The 16409-nt window shown below is 40.1% G+C and overlaps 3 protein-coding genes across 5 annotated transcripts; 1 reads left to right on the top strand and 2 right to left on the bottom strand.

Moving 5' to 3' along the window:
- Positions 1-946: 946 nt before the first annotated feature.
- Positions 947-3550, bottom strand: LOC6584775 (multifunctional protein ADE2). Its single transcript, XM_002010381.4, has 5 exons — positions 3334-3550; positions 3070-3273; positions 2850-2994; positions 1994-2106; positions 947-1917 (listed from the first exon to the last, which is right to left on the bottom strand). Exons 1-5 carry the CDS (start codon positions 3353-3355, stop codon positions 1115-1117), a joined length of 1287 nt encoding a protein of 428 aa, XP_002010417.1. The 5' UTR covers positions 3356-3550; the 3' UTR covers positions 947-1114.
- A 1366-nt stretch (positions 3551-4916) lies between these two features.
- LOC6584776 (1-acyl-sn-glycerol-3-phosphate acyltransferase alpha) lies at positions 4917-14906 on the top strand. Of its 2 annotated transcripts, none has more exons than XM_044007007.1 (4): positions 4917-5135; positions 7802-8275; positions 13886-14019; positions 14088-14906. In XM_044007007.1, the coding sequence occupies exons 2-4, from the start codon at positions 8094-8096 to the stop codon at positions 14741-14743; spliced, it is 972 nt and encodes a 323-aa protein (XP_043862942.1). In that variant the 5' UTR covers positions 4917-5135; positions 7802-8093; the 3' UTR covers positions 14744-14906. The 2 variants fall into 2 exon arrangements, with proteins under 2 accessions (XP_043862942.1, XP_015017100.1); XM_015161614.3 differs by having other exon boundaries at positions 4917-5088.
- On the bottom strand, positions 12194-13707 carry LOC6584777. 2 transcript variants are annotated; one of them, XM_015161233.3, is made up of 3 exons: positions 13599-13707; positions 12972-13528; positions 12194-12462 (listed from the first exon to the last, which is right to left on the bottom strand). In XM_015161233.3, the coding sequence occupies exon 2, from the start codon at positions 13522-13524 to the stop codon at positions 13012-13014; it is 513 nt and encodes a 170-aa protein (XP_015016719.1). In that variant the 5' UTR covers positions 13525-13528; positions 13599-13707; the 3' UTR covers positions 12194-12462; positions 12972-13011. The 2 variants fall into 2 exon arrangements, with proteins under 2 accessions (XP_015016719.1, XP_002010419.1); XM_002010383.4 differs by having other exon boundaries at positions 12972-13525; positions 13599-13703.
- Positions 14907-16409: the final 1503 nt, after the last annotated feature.

The following is a 16409-nucleotide window of genomic DNA, read 5'->3' on the forward strand; positions in this document are numbered from 1 at the left end:
GAGAGATGGTGATAGAGAGCGGGTGGGTCGGTAACTGGAGTAGCTCAACTGTCGCCTTCAAAGAATGCTAAATCTACGCAGCTCAGTTTCCAAGGCTTTGCGAAGGCTACAGCAAGAGCGGGGGAGAGGGCAAGAGAGAGCGAGAAACAGAGAGTGAGCGAGTGAGGCAGAGGGCGGATGGGTGCTGCTAATGGCGCATATGCTGCAACAGATAAGAGAGAAATGTTTGGCTTTAGTGAGATTATGAAATTTGAAAATCTTGCGTGAAATGTTTGCTAAAGAATTAGCTAAAAAGCACTTTAATTGCCTTATCTGATAATGGCTGTGGCTGACTCAAAGTATGTCAAATACCCACAAAGTAAGCATACATACATACACACATATTTACATATGCATATATGCATATGTGCAGGAAAAAGTTATTTAATAGCGATTTTCTGCTATTATTGATTAAGTGTGCAATTTAAAGTTTTAGATATAAATTTTAAATTGCACACACAAGAAAGAAATATAAGTTAAATAATTTAAACTCTAATTCAGCCAGCTGGTCCAATCAGAAACAGCCACAAAGAATCCCTTTAAATATTTTAATGCGCAGCTAAAAAGTAGGCTACAAAAATCTAAGGTGTTAGCCAAGACACAACCCTCCGCCGCCCCATGCGCACCCCAAGAATGTGTCTCGCATATAAACAGCTAAGATACAAACCCGTCGTTAAATCGTAATGTGTCTCGACTATTTTGATTTTTATTTAAAATTTAGATTTTTTAAAATTCTATTTGTACAAACTTAGCTTACTAGTTAGTAACATAGAAGAGAGCAGAAAATAATTCAAAAATAAATATATACCATACCACATACATACATGTCTACTATATATTATACAACATCATAATCTGTTACCAGCTAAGGCACAAACCCGTCGTTTAATCAAAAATGTGTCTCGACTATTTGGAATTTTTTGTAATTTTGATTTATTTTATTGTATTATTTGCATTTTTGCAAACTAAGCTAAAACATAACATAAGAGAGAAGAAAATAGTTGAAAGAAAAAAAAATGCATAATTATATATATGTAAAAAAAAAGTGGCACTGTTACAAAGGGCCCGTTCCGCATCAAACATTGCGCACGCCGCGCAGCTCCTTGTCGGCCTTCTTTAGGGTCACGAAATTGTTGAGCTGCTTCACGCGCAGCTTGGACCAGATCATAAAGTTGCTGAGGCCCAGAATGGTGGCCGCGTGCAGCGCCGCTGCCTCCGGATAGAGCACAGTGGCACAGCCCAGGCCCGACGGCAGATTCAGGCTCGACCAGGCGTCCACCTGCATATTGTCCGACTTGACGGGTGGACAGTTGATCACCGGATAGTTGGTGCTGCCGGAGAGGACGGGGCCCAGGCCATTGGAGCGACCGGCGACGGCCACAAAGATCAGATTCGTCATCACCGATTCGTATTCACGGACAATGCGCAGAGTCTCCTCCGGGGCCTTGTGGGCCGAGCTGACGCGCAGCTCCACGTTGAGGCCGAGCGAGCGGCAGCTACTGGCAATCTTCTCGCTGTGCGATGTATCCGAAGCGCTGCCCATCAGGATGACAACCAAGTGATCCTTGCGGGGCACGATATCGGCCAATTGCTCAGACACCCAGATGAAGTTGCGCTTCACCGTGTCCAGATCGGTGCTGGTGACCGATGTCAGGTTGCGATATACCTGCTTGTCGACCATCAGACGCTTGTCGCCCGCTGGCCAAAGCCGCCACGAATCCGAGTCTATGATATCGGCCAGTACAATGTTGCCATCGTCATCCACACCGAACTCCACCTTCATATCGATGAGCGCACAGTTCTTCGTCTGCCAGGCACGCTCCAAGATCTCGAAGACGAGCAGCGTGGTGCGTCGCATAATGTCCACCTCATCCTGACCTGCAATTCAAGCATATTCCAATTAGCTCCACTCGACTCGAATCTGTTGCAGGTTCTTCTTCTTTTTGCCACTTACCAATTGTTAAACCGTTTAGCTCGAATTTGGCCGAAATGATTTGCTCATCGCTCCACTGGGGATCGTGATTGGCGTCGTCCTTGAAGAACGTCTCCTGCTTAGGGGGCGAGAATCTGTGAGAAAGAAAGAGAGAATTGATTAGACAGATGCAGTGATCGATATGCATAGGAGTTACTTTTTACATAGTTATCGATAAGTCGTAGTTGAGTTATCGATCTATTTAAGAATATATAACTGTAAATAAACTGTTATCGATCTACACAGTAAATTTCGCGTTAAGTCATCGACAACCTATAAAATATATATTAATGTATACTATTGCAGTTATCGATATACACAGCCAAGTCACATCATATTGCTATGGATAAATAGTCTGGATGTAAAGAAGTATAAAACTATATAAATCGAATACAGCACATATAGTTATCGATAAGATATCGATAGAGAAGATCAAATCAATTTGCTTTGTACTATTATAGTGGTATACGAGTGTAGAATAGTATCTAATGGGGATTACTTTGAAGAGGTCACAGTTGTAGCTGATGAATAGAAAAATAATTTTCATAAAAGTTTCCGCTAATTTACGTCGATTGTCAAAGTTGTGTTATTTTAAGCATGCTTTTCGCCTGTTGTTGTTTTTGTTGTGTCGCTTATCAATGCTGCGGGGTCAACGGAACGACCTCGATGCAGCGCATCAATTGTATTTCAATCTATGATTACCAGCAATAAGCAAGAGTAGGAGGAGGGGGGATGGGTTGGTTGCTTACCGACTGCACTGACGTTCGTTGCAATTGATAAGACGCGCAGCAGTCGCATCTAAATTGCAAGGTAGATAACCTAACCGAATGTTACTGACCTGTAGCCCTCGGGCACGCCCACATTGCGCTTGAGAAAGGAGCCGGTTGCCAGGCGGCGCGTAACCCACTCGATTGGAATCATTTCGCATCTGCGGGCAATGAACGCCTTCTCGCCGCACTGCTTAACATATGCAGTGCGAACGCCTATGGCGAAATCAAAATAGAGCGAAAATGAGACAAGAGAGAGGGGGAGAGAGAGAGAGAGAGAGCGACACTTACCGGCCTCGTTGAGCAGGCGAAATACCTGGCCATTGGTCGTGTTGGAGATCTGCGCCTTGCCAGCCAGATCGTGGGCCTTGACGCCATCGCCGGCGGTGATACGATCCTTGCTGAGCAGCAGACAGAGGCCAGGATGCTCGGGCAGATTGTAGACCTGCTTCGTTTTGCCCTCGATAAGCACCTTGCCCAGCTTGTAGCCGTCAACTGTAGACGAGGCTTTAGTTGACAGCGGTTAGGGTGGAGGAAGAGGAGTCGTGTACTTACTCGTTGTCGTTGTGGTTGACATTGTCCGTGTGCTCTTGTTGCGGCGACTGCTTTCAATTGTGCCTCAATTTGTTTTCAATTTCAATTGGCACACGTGTTGCGCGTTCTGCTTTGCGTTCGCTATTCGTTCCAATGCTGCCTACAATGCGTATCGAAGTCAAGCTCCAAGCAAACTGTGCGCCAATAGCCGCACCGCCGGCGTCTTTATGTGTCTGCCATCGCATCGTATATCTCGAATAAAATACAGCACTCACACACACAAACACTTGCACACAAGCTAACACACGCACACATGGCAACAGTCCATTCAGCAATGCATTGGCACTTCGATCGAAAGGTTCAAAGGGAGTGTTGTTATGGAGAGTGTGACGTCAGATTATTAATTATTAACTTGTCAACACACCGATAACACTTGAGCATTGTTCGCTTTAAAATGCATGGACATACATATTTACAGCTTAGTGGACATGTATGAAAGATTCAAAATGGTGTTACAGAACGGTTTAATGAAAGCTTTCATAGATAAGTCAGTTGTCAACAGTTTGTGACGTCATAATTTCAGTAGCGCAGTCGCGCCCCTAACCTATTGCTCCATCGCGAGTTTAGCATTGACGATCGCCTACAGTTACTCAAAATGTGATAGCAAGAGAGAGACAGAGCGCACCCAAAGTATCGCATGACTCTTCTGCGCTCTCTGCCACAGCTCAAGTTCTGTTTATTTTTCTGTTAACTTGTGAGCGAGCGAAGCTGCTGTAATTTGGATTTAAAAGCAATATGGTCATTGAATATGAAAAGTTTAAGCAATGGCAAACAGACTTGAATATGTTGAATACATTTAATACATTAAATAATTGCTCCTTGATGAAACCGTTCGCTCAGCATGAATTTGATTATTGGCCGATGTCCGTCATATCGATTTGATGGCGTCCCAGGGTTAAATCCGGATTATCAGCGCGTCATCATTTTCATTTTGTATGGCAGCCCAAACATCCATGTAAACAAAAATATTTTTGTTATTTTTTCTATCGCCCGACAACAACACGTTTTGCACATGCCAAGCTTTTCGTCACTTGGATAGAGACTGGGGTGGGGGGATACATACATACATATGTATGTACATAATCAGGGCTCCTCTTGGCGGTCGCCAAGCTCAGGCAGGCGGAAAGACAGCAAAATTATTGCGCAAGCTGTGGTATGTTCTACCAAGTACACACACATATCATGAAATGGGAGCCCTATAATTCCAATGAACTGCTTTAAGAAATGCCTGAAGAATATAATAGTTTTTAGCGCATTTTTGAAGTACTAATCTTTGGTTTAAAATACGCTCTAAACTCATAAGCAAAGACAAGAACCAATGCACACAAATATCAGAGATGATTGGGATACATCGATATGTAAATATTAAAATGCAAGTCGTATCTATTCGTCAAGTCGAAATTAGACACATAACATTTCGTTGGGTGAGTAAATGTTAACAGGGACTGTCGTTAAGCCAGTAACATTCTTCAAGTTGAAAAAATAGACAGTACACTTTGAGTATAACATTGTGTATCATGTTAAATAGCATACTCTGCTAAGAATCAATTTAATTACAATTTGTTGTTGTTTTTTTTTTTCGCCGCGCAGAGTAAGCACGTCGGTAACGGAAATTCTCGTCAAAGTTTTTCGCGCTCTACGTTTTAACGGCGACCGGTCGTCGTCGCCGTCGCTGCCAACACTGTCAAGCGCAGCGGCGTCGCATCAAGCAAAAACGTAATTCCTTTCATTAAAATATACACAACACAATGCGTTCACCAAAAGTATGAAAAAAAAAAGTACACATAATAAGAAAAGGAAAATGCTGCATGCTTGTCTTTTGTGGTACTTGGTAGTTGAACTCAATTTGATGTGTTGCTGTCAAGCTTGGCTCGCTCGAATCGTTGGTTCTCGTTCATCAATTGTGTTTTATTAAAATTACTTTACTTAATTCCGCCTGAGAGTGTATGTGTGAGTAAGAGAATATTAAGAGCATGTGCCTGTGCGAGTTGTCCCGGCTGCAAAGCACAGACGCCGACAAACAGCAAGCAGTAAGCAGCGAGCAGCGAGCAGCGCTGTAAAAAGAAGCTGCCGCAGTTACTCCAACAACAAGAAAGCCAAAACAAAAACGAAATAACTGCAAAGCACACAGCAAAATAAGAACAGAAACAGATGCCCAGAAAGTAATCGCAAAATAACTCAGAGCAGCAGTTTAATTATGTTATGCTATGCATTCTCATTTTTCTTCTTTTCCCTATTTATTTTTCATTTGTTGTGCTTGTTATCCTTAGCATATCGCTCGCTCTCGCTCTCTATTCCCTGTGTGTGTGTCAATGCCTTTTATTGGCGGGTCTGCTACGCTCTCATGCTCTCTACAACCCTCACCTTGTTATTGTTGTTGCATTTCGCTCACACACGCGCTTGGCGGAACGATGCCAAAAATTTTCGTACATCTGCACTCACACACAAAGCCGTGGATCACACATGCATATGTATGTACATATATGAGGCGTAAACAAATATATATGTATGTATGTTTGAATTTCAAGACTCGTGGTAGTGTGCGTGTGCGTATATGTGCGTGTGTGTGGTGTAGTATGTTGTGTGGGTCAATGTCCTGCCGGCTTGCACAAAAACAAATCAATTTTTTGTAAGGTCATAGATTTGCTCAACCGAAATTTGGCCAAATTCATACGAAATATGTATGTATATATGTATGTGCATACCCTGTAAGTTTGTCAAGTGGGTAGCTGTGACTACCAAGGGAATTGATTTCTTCAGGTCATTTAAAGTTATACTAGTAAATTATACTCTAGGAATGCGACATATACACTATATTAAGGGGTATGTTAATGCGTGTATACTCCTTAAAGATACCTTTTAAGGCAGTTATCAAAAGTCAATGGCATTTTTGATTTGACTGCAGGATATGTAGACGCCGAGAACTCTCGAGTTGTAATTCTGTAGTTTTCTGTTCTATAAATTTCTTGCTGCATACTTGTGGGGGACCTATACTCCTTTCAAAATTTCGATCTTAGACCATGTTTACTCTATGTCATAAATGTTGATTACAATTATGTCTGAAAATTTAGCTTAAATATCTATTTTATTCAGAGACCCCAAAAAAAGGTAATTACGCAATATAAGTTAATAATATAAAAGTGGATTTACATATATCGCGATTCGAACCTATTAGCAGTAAACACTCAATATACAATATACAATATAGAAACAATATATCATATTAATATGAATTAATTTGCTGGTGCAATTAGCCTAATGAACTTTTGATCACTGCTCCAGCCATAATCGTTTCATCTACATTTCATTATCTCAGGAAGAGTGACTGAATAGCCCGCAAGAGAAAATAAAATAAAATGATTTCCACAAATTTTACTATTTTGTTTTGCTCAGCAATTAAAATTGATTTTCTTCTGACATTATTCCCGGCACGTGAAACACACCGTTGCTTGCATGTGCGAGTGTATGTGTGTGTGTGTGTGTGTGAGTGAACGTGTGTACCGTTTGTGTTGTTCTTGTTTCTGCTGCACTCTCCAAATAATCATGGTAATGCAGCAAAAGAATGGGCCGCGAAACGCACGCAACCTTCCCTTTGCCCCGCTCAACCAAACCTGAATGTATATACATACATATGTATGTATGTATGTATGTATGTATGTACATATGGGCATAGCTAGCTCTCGTTCCGACTCGAATAGTCATTTACACTGGTGTCCGTTTAAATAGCATACAAATCAGAATGTAACATGGTTGACAACACCAATTAGGCTAGAGATGAACGCGTGTCGTGCGTGAAAATAATGACTTGACAAAGGAAAATTAAGTAGAGAATTGTTCAATTTCGTAGTAGTTAGGAAGGTAGTTAAGTTAACTCGAATACTTGTATTATTTATTGTAATAAAAAAATTACATTTATATTTAAATATATTATTATACATATAATTATTTGCAAATTCTGTTCTGCATTTTGGTTTTCTTGTATTTATACTCATTCATGAAAGTGAATTAGTATATTGGTTTTGTGCAATGTCCGTCTGTCCGTCTGTCCGTATGAGCGCAGTTTATTTCGGCGCTATTGAAGCTAGAGACTGAAATTTGGAACATGGACTCGTGTATTCAAATTTTTTAGTTAGGGTACCGTTAGCTCGTTTTAAAAACAGACCAAAAATGAGGTGTCTACGCCCAGTACGGGCGTGGCAAATCGGGAAAACCCGCATTTTCTACAGGATTAGAGCTAAACTTAACTACTAAATTGCTGATGGGATGTGAATGAGTATTCCGCAGTCGGTAACGCCCGACTGCAACGTTCTTACTTGCTTGTTTTAGTTTCTTTGCAATATCTTTCATAATAGCACGACACGCTCTCGTCTCTAATTGAAATGCTATGCAGCTGGTCATATAATTGCGGTCTACTTTTGCTTCGTTTCAGCTGAGAGCAGTGTTACCCATAAAAGAGCGAAGACTGCACCGCCGTGCTGCCCTAAGTGTCGCGCAATAACGGCAACAGACGGAAGAAAGAAGCAACAGAACTGAGCTAGAGCAAATAAATCAAGTGAAAGTACAAGGGATTGCGAGCATATTGCAGACTGGCTACACACACACACACACACACACACACACACACACACACACACACACACACACACACTCACACAAGCACACACACATCCGCACTCCCGCACACTAACACGCTCACCTACACAGACTGAGTCAGGCTCACAATGAGCTCGTATCTGGAACTGTTCGGACTGTTCGTGCTGCTGATGTTGCCCTTTCTGTACGAGACGAATCACATATTTCGCTATTACTTCAAGTTCATGATATACTATGGAATCGTCTCCATCAATGCGATCATATTGATACCGGCATTTCTCACACGGCCCTGTGATGTACGCAATTTACTGTGAGTATAGTGCATAAAAAATTTTTTTTTTAAATATATGAAAAATCGGAATTTAAAAAATATAAAAAAGAATAAGAACTGGACAAAACAATAGATGTTCTGTTGGAGCCTATCGATTTGTTTCAAAAAAAAAAAGCGCAAAACTGATTAGTTTTTTCCACGGTCCCTTTTATCTTTAACCATAAAGAGTTGACACTCTGTACCCGCAATAAAATATGAGATCCATAAATATAGCCGCTATATGTATGTTGATTGCCGCACTTGTAGCCAAATCAAACCACCTAGAAACCACAACATCGTCAACAAAAACAACAATTCGTGGTCATAGACTCACACTATCATATCATTATTTAATTGCAACCACTTGGCTCGATTGTCAACTTACTTTGATTGCCTATCTATGTATATAAGTATATATATATGTATATATGTATATTTTACGTAATCCGGAAATTTGAGCTTGTAAAATCTCGGCCAGTTGGTTTTATCAATCGTTGCGTTACGATGTTGACCTTAAGCCAGCGCCTTGGAATGGGTCTCATTAGTAGTGGGTCCGCTCAGCTCTTGTTTATTAATTGCCCAATAATCCCTAGGGTTAGCCACGGTATGTGCTTATCATGTTTTATTTCACATCCATTAAGTGAAATATATATACATATAGTGTTGCTTGGCAATTAAAATAATTGTATGCGAGATATCATCAAGAACTATTTTCGAGCTTTCGCTCCGGATCAATTATTTTCCTGCATAATTCAGACTTTATTATGTTAAGGAATTAGTTTGGCTTGCAATGAAACTATAGAAACTTACAAATATTTGTTGAGAAAATTTTATAAACAATAAATTAGTATTATTATTATTATTATTTATTTATTTTTTTGTATTTAAAGAATTTAATTAATAATCTAGGTTTCATTTCAATAAGAAACTTGAAAGCCTCTTAAAGACGAAGCGTTTATAATGATATTAGCTAGGTATATCCGATGTATGTATGTATGTAGATATATGTTTTAAATAGGGAGGTCAAGAAGAATTGGCTTTCAAATTTAGAATTCCTAACTAGACACTAAAGCTTTTCGCAATCAGCCACGCCTCCAAAAGGGAGTAGTATATGCTATATAATTTTAAGTTCCGTGCGAATCCGTACATAATGGGCGTATTTGAAGGCCGGAGCACCTTACCCAGAGTTGAACACTCGAGGTATCAAATTTATAATTCAGAATCAGAAAATGAACTTCGGCTCGATGTAATCTGCTTTTGCCCTGACTACGTACATATATTGAAAGGAAGAGAGAAAAGGAAGATATTGCATAGAACCAATATACTCCTTTTATTTGATGAGCGAGTATAAATATGTAAATGCAAAAATTCAACACATTATCGAGCTGTTTTTACGGTCACAAAATCGATAAAGAATAAAAGGTGAAAAGGAAAACAAACATCATATGATATATGGTAATATATGTATATATTTATTGTATATATTTTATACATATATATTATAATGTATATATGAAGATTGTATGAAATATGAATGCAAAATCAATCGAGTTTAGTTCAGAGTCTAGGCGAGTCACTATTAACTGAAGCAACCTCTGCACTCTTCACACTCCCTTCTTATTGTAGCTCTGATTTATTTGTTTATGTGAATGGCCATTTGACGCATTTTGTAGTTGGCCGCTTGATGAGCCATCAATATTTACGAAGTATTGTCGGAACAGCTGCAATGATTGGCCCCCAGTGGAGCTGGCACTCGCCTCAGCTAACATCCATGGGTTGACCATACTTGAATTAGGCCTAAGCTATGTGTGTGTGTGTGTGAAGGACGTTGACTGGTATGCAGGTGGTGCGCGAATGACACGTGCCAAGGTGTGCTCTTGCAGGTTCTCACGCTAAAGCCAACGGGCGACTTGGCGAGGTCGCCCGATTAGCTGTTCAATGTCTCGCGTTGTTGACACTCGCTTTCTTACCGTCTCTCTCACCTCCTGTCTCTCTCGCTCTCACACTACAAATGTGACATTTCTTTAGTTATATTTAATGAATATTTCTGAAAATTTAATCAAAATGCATCAGCTGCAAATTGAACGAAATTCCAAACCAACAAAAAATAACGTTATGTGTATGTATATATACTGTATCTATATGTTGGTAGCACCCTTTCAATATTAAAGACACATAGAGTATATACATTTTCATATTGGGCCTAATTGTGCGTGCCTAGGTCGAATTTATGATTTTATTATCACGCAATGAGTGGATATTGTTTTTGTTTTTGTTTTCTTTTTTTTTTTATGGGGTGTTTATAGTGTAGCTCAATTAAACCGATTTTTACTGTTATATAACTTGTTTGTTTCGATCTGTGGCTCTCTCTAATATAATAAACGTCGTGCCAAGTTCTTTATCGATCGAAAAGTTAGTGGGTCCACTCAAGAGGTTTTGTTTTGGATACAATTTGAGCATATGTGATTATATAGTAGATAGAGCTATATTAAATAGATAATTGCTCAAGGCAAACAAATAGTATATACATAGGTAGAAGCAATCAATAGAACCTTTATAAAAATTGTTCTGATTTTGAGAAGGTTGTTGGAGAATAGAATAAAAGAAAGTAAGAGAGAAGAGTTAAGAATCTAAGAGAATAGTAAAATGAAAATAAAAGAAAATGGAAGCAGAGATAATTGAAAAGAAGAAAAGGGAAATGGGAAATACAAGCAAAGGGCAGAAAAGGGAAGAAACGAGTGTAAACTAGAGAAGAGACAATGGAAGGAAATGCAAGTGAAAAGACACATAGAAAATCAAGTTAGGGAAAAGCAGTACATAACAAGTAAGAAGGCTCCAGTCGAGACTGCTCGACTAGGAGATACCCTGAACCCTCTAAGGTGATATTCTAATCATTCTGCACTTCTTTTATGCACACATACATACACATGCATCCACACGCACGCATAAGCCTACGCTCTGCTAACTGCGCAGTAAGCAGCGATTGCGCTTGGGCTGCAATGCAGTGTGGGCAATATTATGAGAATTTATTTGTTGAATAATTTCTCTTGTAGACACACAATCTTAATGAGCATAATCATATGGCTAAAATATGTGTACATTCCAAAGCAAAAGTCTCTTGTACTTGAAATGCGCTTTTTACAAATTGGGGGCGAAGGGGGCGTGGTATCCAAAATCTGTAAATTACAAAATCTTTGTATCCATTCAGGTCTAAAAGTGTTCAAATTAGGCTTAAAAAACAAAATCAATTTTTCGATTATTCTCGATAAAAAGTTATCGGATGATTTATCGAAAAAATAAAACAAACTCGTACTGCGTATGGTACACACGAGTATGCATGCCAAATTTCAGCTCTCTAGCTCTTATAACTTCTGAGATCGACGCACTCATACGGACGGACGGACAGACGGACAGGGCTATATCGACTCAGCTCGTCGCGCTAATCAAGAATATATATACTTTTTGGGGTCTGTCACGCCTCCTTCTGCCCGTTACATACTTTTTCACAAAACCATTATACCCTGATTTCCCATTTTCAATGGGTTCAGGGCATAAAAATTAAAATAGAATCAAGAAATAATGTAAAGAAAAGGACAGAAATGAATTAACGAGAAACAAAAAGCAGAGAATAAAAGAAAAGCGATGACAGAGAACACAAGAAGAGGAAAGAGAAAGATAGATTTTTTGTTGGATTTTTCTAGTAAATATAATATTATTTGGGGTGCGGAGTATTCAAACGTCGACTATTTAACATATTTGTAGCTATGTTCGATTTGTGACCCAAGTGGGCTTCAATTGTTGCACAACTGCTAGCAAAATTATACATACATATATCCCCCATATGGATATAGATCCATATGTATGGTAATCGTAACCTTGCAATTACTACTATTGAAATTCAAATGAAACACGTGAGAATTAAACATTGATAGATAGTCTTTAATTTTCAAAGTAGAATTTGCATATAAGAAATATGTCAAATATCAATTGAATCGAGGATTGGGGATCGGGATCAAGGTTCAGATCACCCAATACACTGCGATAATTTAGACCGTTTAATCCGCTCGGTATGCGACCTTAGCAGCTGCACAGCACTCGGTGATCTTCTCGATAGAGAATCGCCTTATGACTAGATGCCAAAAAATTGTGTATATTTTTGGTATCCATTTTTGTAGCGGGGAAAAAACCTGAGGGAAAAACTTAAACACATTATTGGTCTGCCTGTCTGCTCTTTTCTCTTTGCTGGTGTTTGTGGCGACGTTTTCTCATTTTCTGGTCAAAAATTAAAAATCAATTATCAATTAAAGCTGACTGAACTTTTTGCAGCTTTATATTGGATCTGAATGTGAATAAAATTAGTACTGGGTGGCAATTAGGTAAGCAAATAGATGCATCTATAAGCTTTACTGATGTTGCCATATGTCTGCACTTTGACTAGGTGGCAACGCTGCGGAACAAGCATAGCAAATATCCTGATCAAGCAGACCATGAACGAAGCTTACAAACCTATTTTGGTGTCAAATATAACTAGGTGGCAACGCCGCCAGTTAAGTTGATCTAATATTGAAATCGTAGATAGATAGCTTCTCAAGGAGATCTATTAAATTTGTTGCCACATGAGCCTGCTATGACCAAGTGGCAACGCTGTCATATAAAACTAGCCTAGCATGAGAAAACATCTCTTGCCGCACTCTACCTTTGTCATGTCTGATTCAATTCGTAAAATCCCGTTCACTTTAGATTTGCCGGGCATTGCCTGGAGCTGGAGCTGGAGTCTGGTCTTTCGAGGCGGTGCGACATTGGCTCTGCTTGCAGTTGGCACACTCGCACTGGATGTCGTGGGTTGTGCCCGGTTCGGGAAGCAGCTGAAGCTGTTTCTGATCCTGGCGCTGCGTCCTGGACGTTTCGAATGCGGACAGCATGTAGGTCTTCGTTTGGGGGGTACGCGAACGTGTGTAGAGTTTCCGGCGATCCAGCGTAGTCGTACGCTTCTTGAGCCACCAGTTGTAGTCGGGTTCAATAAACCGTTGTGGTGACCTGATGGAATCGTGACGCCGGGCCTCATCGCGCGCCGCCAGCCATTCCCGTCCGTATTCCCAACCAAGTAAGAGAGACATTTGCGTACGTTCCGCTCTCCGTTCCGATGGCGGCACAAACGTTTGCGGTCGACGTCTCCCATCATCCGGAAATATGCTGCTCTTGTTCGATTTCTTGATGATCCTTGACGCCTCCCACGTTGGAGTGGGCATTCTGCTGATAGATTCGGGCCCATCGTAAAGCCGACTGCAAGTCAACTGAATGCAGAACTCATCTCTTTACTTACTTGCCTCCAATTTGCCCACTCTATTTAGTGCATAATTTTGTTAAATCGAATTTTGAACTGGCTCGGCCCAGACTGAGATTTCAAATGCCACTCGAGTCGAGTGTTGTTCGTAGAGCAAATCTGAAATCTTTGTTTGCTCTACATATAAGATTTACAACAGTCAATAAGGAATGCAACTTGTAGAAGTGCTGCGCTGTTATCAATATTTATAATATTGACCTCTCTTTGCGATTCTCATGAATGCAAAAAGCCTTTCGAACAGAAACTAACTAGTCTATCACTTTCAGATGGGCCAGCACCTGGTGTCATCGTGTCACAGCTTTGATTGGACTGCGCTGGGAACTGCGAGGCAAGGAGCATCTGGAGAAGGATCGCGCATGCATTATCGTGGCCAATCATCAGAGCTCGCTGGATGTGCTGGGTAATCTATAAACATATATATATTTGATCATGCTATTTGAGCTAATCGTCCCTAATCGTCCCTTGCAGGCATGTTTAATATCTGGCATGTGATGAACAAGTGCACGGTGGTGGCTAAGCGGGAGCTGTTCTATGCCTGGCCCTTCGGACTGGCTGCCTGGTTGGCCGGGCTCATATTCATCGATCGGGTGCGCGGCGAGAAGGCCCGCGACACGTTGAACGCCGTCAATCGTCGCATCAAGGAGCAACGCATTAAGCTATGGGTATTCCCGGAAGGCACGCGCCGCAACACGGGCGAACTGCATCCGTTCAAGAAGGGCGCCTTTCACATGGCCATCGACCAGCAGATACCCATACTGCCGGTTGTCTTCAGCTCCTACTGCACATTTCTCAATGACAAGAAGAAGATATTGAATGCCGGCCGGATAGTGATAACCACGCTGCCGCCGGTTAGCACCGAGGGCCTGACCAAAAACGACATCGATCAGTTAATGGAGCGCGTGCGTAGTCAAATGATCGAGACCTTCAAACTCACCTCCGCGGAGGTGCTGCAGCGCTACAAGCCCCACAAGCCCATTACCCCAACGGTGGTCAATGGCGCCGAGGCTGTGGCAGCCGCTGTCGCCAACAGCTCCGGCTACGCGCAGCTGCATGCGGCCAGTGCCTCCTACGAGACGTACAAGAGCAGCGCCAGCGGCAAGGCGCCCATGCTGAAGACCCTGTAGGTCTATCTCTTTCTATATATATATGTATATATATAGCATATATATATGTATATATAGATGGGTGCCTAGCAATACTTTACTTATGACATGCACGATCGAGACTTTCTTCTTAGGCAACACACATACCAAAAAAAAAAAAACAAAAACAAGTAAGAACGTTGCAGTCGGGCGTTACCGACTGCGGAATACTCATTCACAGCCCATCAGTAATTTAGTAGTTAAGTTTCGCTCTAATACTGTAGGAAATTCAGTTTTTCCCGACTTGAACTTGGGTGATCAGCCAGAGTATATACACAAAATTTGAGGTCTCTGGCATCAATAGTGTCCAAAATAAAGCAGAATTTAAAAAATCACTATATCTTCAGGTCCGATTTGCCACGCCCCTAATGGGCGTAGACTTATAAAATAATTTTTTGACCTTATAGAATCACAGCATTATCAGACGTGCAAAATTTCAGCGCTCTAGCTGTAAAACTATTGAAGATACAGTTTTATCCGATTTGCCATGCCCCCAATGGGCGTAGATATATCCGCCATAGCTCGAGATTTTAGGTGATCTGAATTCCAAGTTTCAGCTTTCTGGTTCTTTAATTAATATGATTTCTGTCATATTGGAAAATGCATTTTCCGATTTGCTACGCCCCTAATGGGCGGATCAGAAAAATTTTACCACTTTATAAATAAATCAGAGATATTCACGAGTATGTTATCCAAATTTCAAGTCTCTTGCTTCAATAGCGCCGAAATGGATTGCGTTCATACGGACAGACGGACGGACGGACGGACGGACAGCAAGACGGACATTGCACAAAACCAATATACTAATTCACTTTCGTGAATGAGTATAATAATTCACTTTCGTGAATGAGTATAATTAATTAGGAAACAAAAAAAACAGAACACTATGCAACACGTTTTTCGTTTTGTTTTTGTCCATTTTGTTAACTTTACTTAAATGAAATGTTAAAACATTGATCTCTTGTATTTGAATTGAAAAAAATATATTTTCATTTTCATTTCCATTTTCATTCGTAATGTCTGCAAGTATTTTTGTGTTTTACTCTCTTGCATATGTTGCATAGTGTCTCTATATATATACATATGTATATATGTGTTTACATATATACACAGCACATACCAGCTATATAAACATTTTACATATAATCAATGTATTATTCTAACGACTTCTTTCCAACACAAATGCAAATAAAATATTTTTTTTACTTAGGCATACCAAAAATACAAAGAAAATACCAAAAAAAAAAAAATAAAAAACATGCAAAAAGTAATGTAACCAAAGCTAAATCTATGTAAACATAATCTAAATAGAATCTAGGCGGTCATAGGAGCAAAGCAAGCAAAATGCTTTTCTATTACAATTTTCATACGATTTCCCCCCTACCAAGGGTGAAAAAACTCTTCGAATTGCGCCCACGATCGTGTGTATATATAGACTATATCATATGTTGGCGGGGAGAGTCCATTGAAAGCATCGGCCTGTCGTGCTTACAACCGTATTTTAAATTACTTAAATCAGTGTTTTTATTTTTTGTTTTAATTAAAAACATTTAAGAGATATGAACATCTACTTATGTATTTTAATCAATTTTATTGTATTGTATTGTATAACTAACTAATAATATGTTAACTGAATATTGTAAATACC

This window comes from Drosophila mojavensis, unplaced genomic scaffold (assembly GCF_018153725.1).
Source record: "Drosophila mojavensis isolate 15081-1352.22 unplaced genomic scaffold, ASM1815372v1 contig_136, whole genome shotgun sequence".
NCBI classification, from domain to species: Eukaryota; Metazoa; Arthropoda; class Insecta; order Diptera; family Drosophilidae; genus Drosophila; species Drosophila mojavensis.